The sequence below is a fragment of the Amphimedon queenslandica genome, unplaced genomic scaffold, assembly GCF_000090795.2.
Source record: "Amphimedon queenslandica unplaced genomic scaffold, v1.1 AMPQUscaffold_875_Cont27109, whole genome shotgun sequence".
Classification (NCBI taxonomy): domain Eukaryota; kingdom Metazoa; phylum Porifera; class Demospongiae; order Haplosclerida; family Niphatidae; genus Amphimedon; species Amphimedon queenslandica.
In genome coordinates, this window is record NW_003558776.1 from 1 (window position 1) to 1,070 (window position 1,070).

At 34.7% G+C, this 1,070-nt stretch overlaps 1 protein-coding gene across 2 annotated transcripts; it reads right to left on the minus strand.

Annotated features, from left to right (window-relative positions):
- Nucleotides 1-52: 52 nt before the first annotated feature.
- LOC109593566 (uncharacterized) lies at nt 53-1,032 on the minus strand. 2 transcript variants are annotated; one of them, XM_020008594.1, is made up of 5 exons: nt 834-1,032; nt 548-776; nt 366-421; nt 251-315; nt 53-146 (listed from the first exon to the last, which is right to left on the minus strand). In XM_020008594.1, the coding sequence occupies exons 1-5, from the start codon at nt 841-843 to the stop codon at nt 111-113; spliced, it is 396 nt and encodes a 131-aa protein (XP_019864153.1). In that variant the 5' UTR covers nt 844-1,032; the 3' UTR covers nt 53-110. The 2 variants fall into 2 exon arrangements, with proteins under 2 accessions (XP_019864153.1, XP_019864154.1); XM_020008595.1 differs by having other exon boundaries at nt 366-419; nt 547-788.
- Nucleotides 1,033-1,070: the final 38 nt, after the last annotated feature.

Here is a 1,070-nt window from a genome sequence, read left to right on the forward strand (position 1 = left end):
GAGAATAGAGGGGTAAGAGTACATATTCACATTATGTTCATGGTACAATATACTTTATTTATGTACCTCTGATCTCTCACATACAAGTATACAGAAATCCCTTGATTGTCTTAGGAAACATTGTGTAGTTTCATGTTGCATGTGTACTAAACAAATACAATACATCACATAACAATCACATGACAGTATCACATACAAATGTAAAGATCTGTGCATTTACATGTACATATACATGTACAGCTATACTCACCTCCTCCAGTAGTCTGGCTGCATTCTGATTGCCCATTGTGCGGAAGTCAATCCCCTCCTCTGTCCCTATTAATAATAATAATAATTAACAAACACTATACAATGAGTGTATATACTTGGATAGTCAATAAGAGCACTGGTAATAGTACTGGCAGTAATACTGGTATTAACTAAGGGGAAAGGGAGTAAATCATAATAAATCATGCAAAAAGACAATTAAATGAAAAAAAAGAAAAATAAATAAAATATGATAAAATTAAAGGTTCTTAGTAGAATTATCATTCTCAGTTCTCTTACTGTAGTATCATCAGATCCAGTGCTGTCTGATCTATATCTTGGTATTTTATCTAACAGTGTTGCAATAGGTAATGTTGGGACCCTGTCAGCATTAAAAGTATCAGTGTGACTTAGAGTCAGCTCCTCTGTCCCCCTCTCTCTCCTCTCTTCATCCACTGACGTCTGAGAGACATTATGAGTCCCTCCACTTGAAGGTGCTTTGTCATTATTACTAGCTCTTGTTTCAGAGACTACGGATAAAGCTATACAGTACATGTACATGTAATGACACGTCCATTGTCACTCACTTCCATCCATTGGATTGGTCTCTGTATGTCACTGGATTCATCAGGTCCAATTCACTAATGTGGAACATCTACACAAAACAATACACAAATATATTATTATAATCTCCTTATGATATTTTTAAAAGTTTGAGCTGATTCAAACTGAAGCCAGTGTTTCCAAAGGAAATAATGGAGGTTACTCTCTCCAAATCTTAGCTTTAAGAACATAAAAAATTTTAAAAAACAAGATTGAGTAGG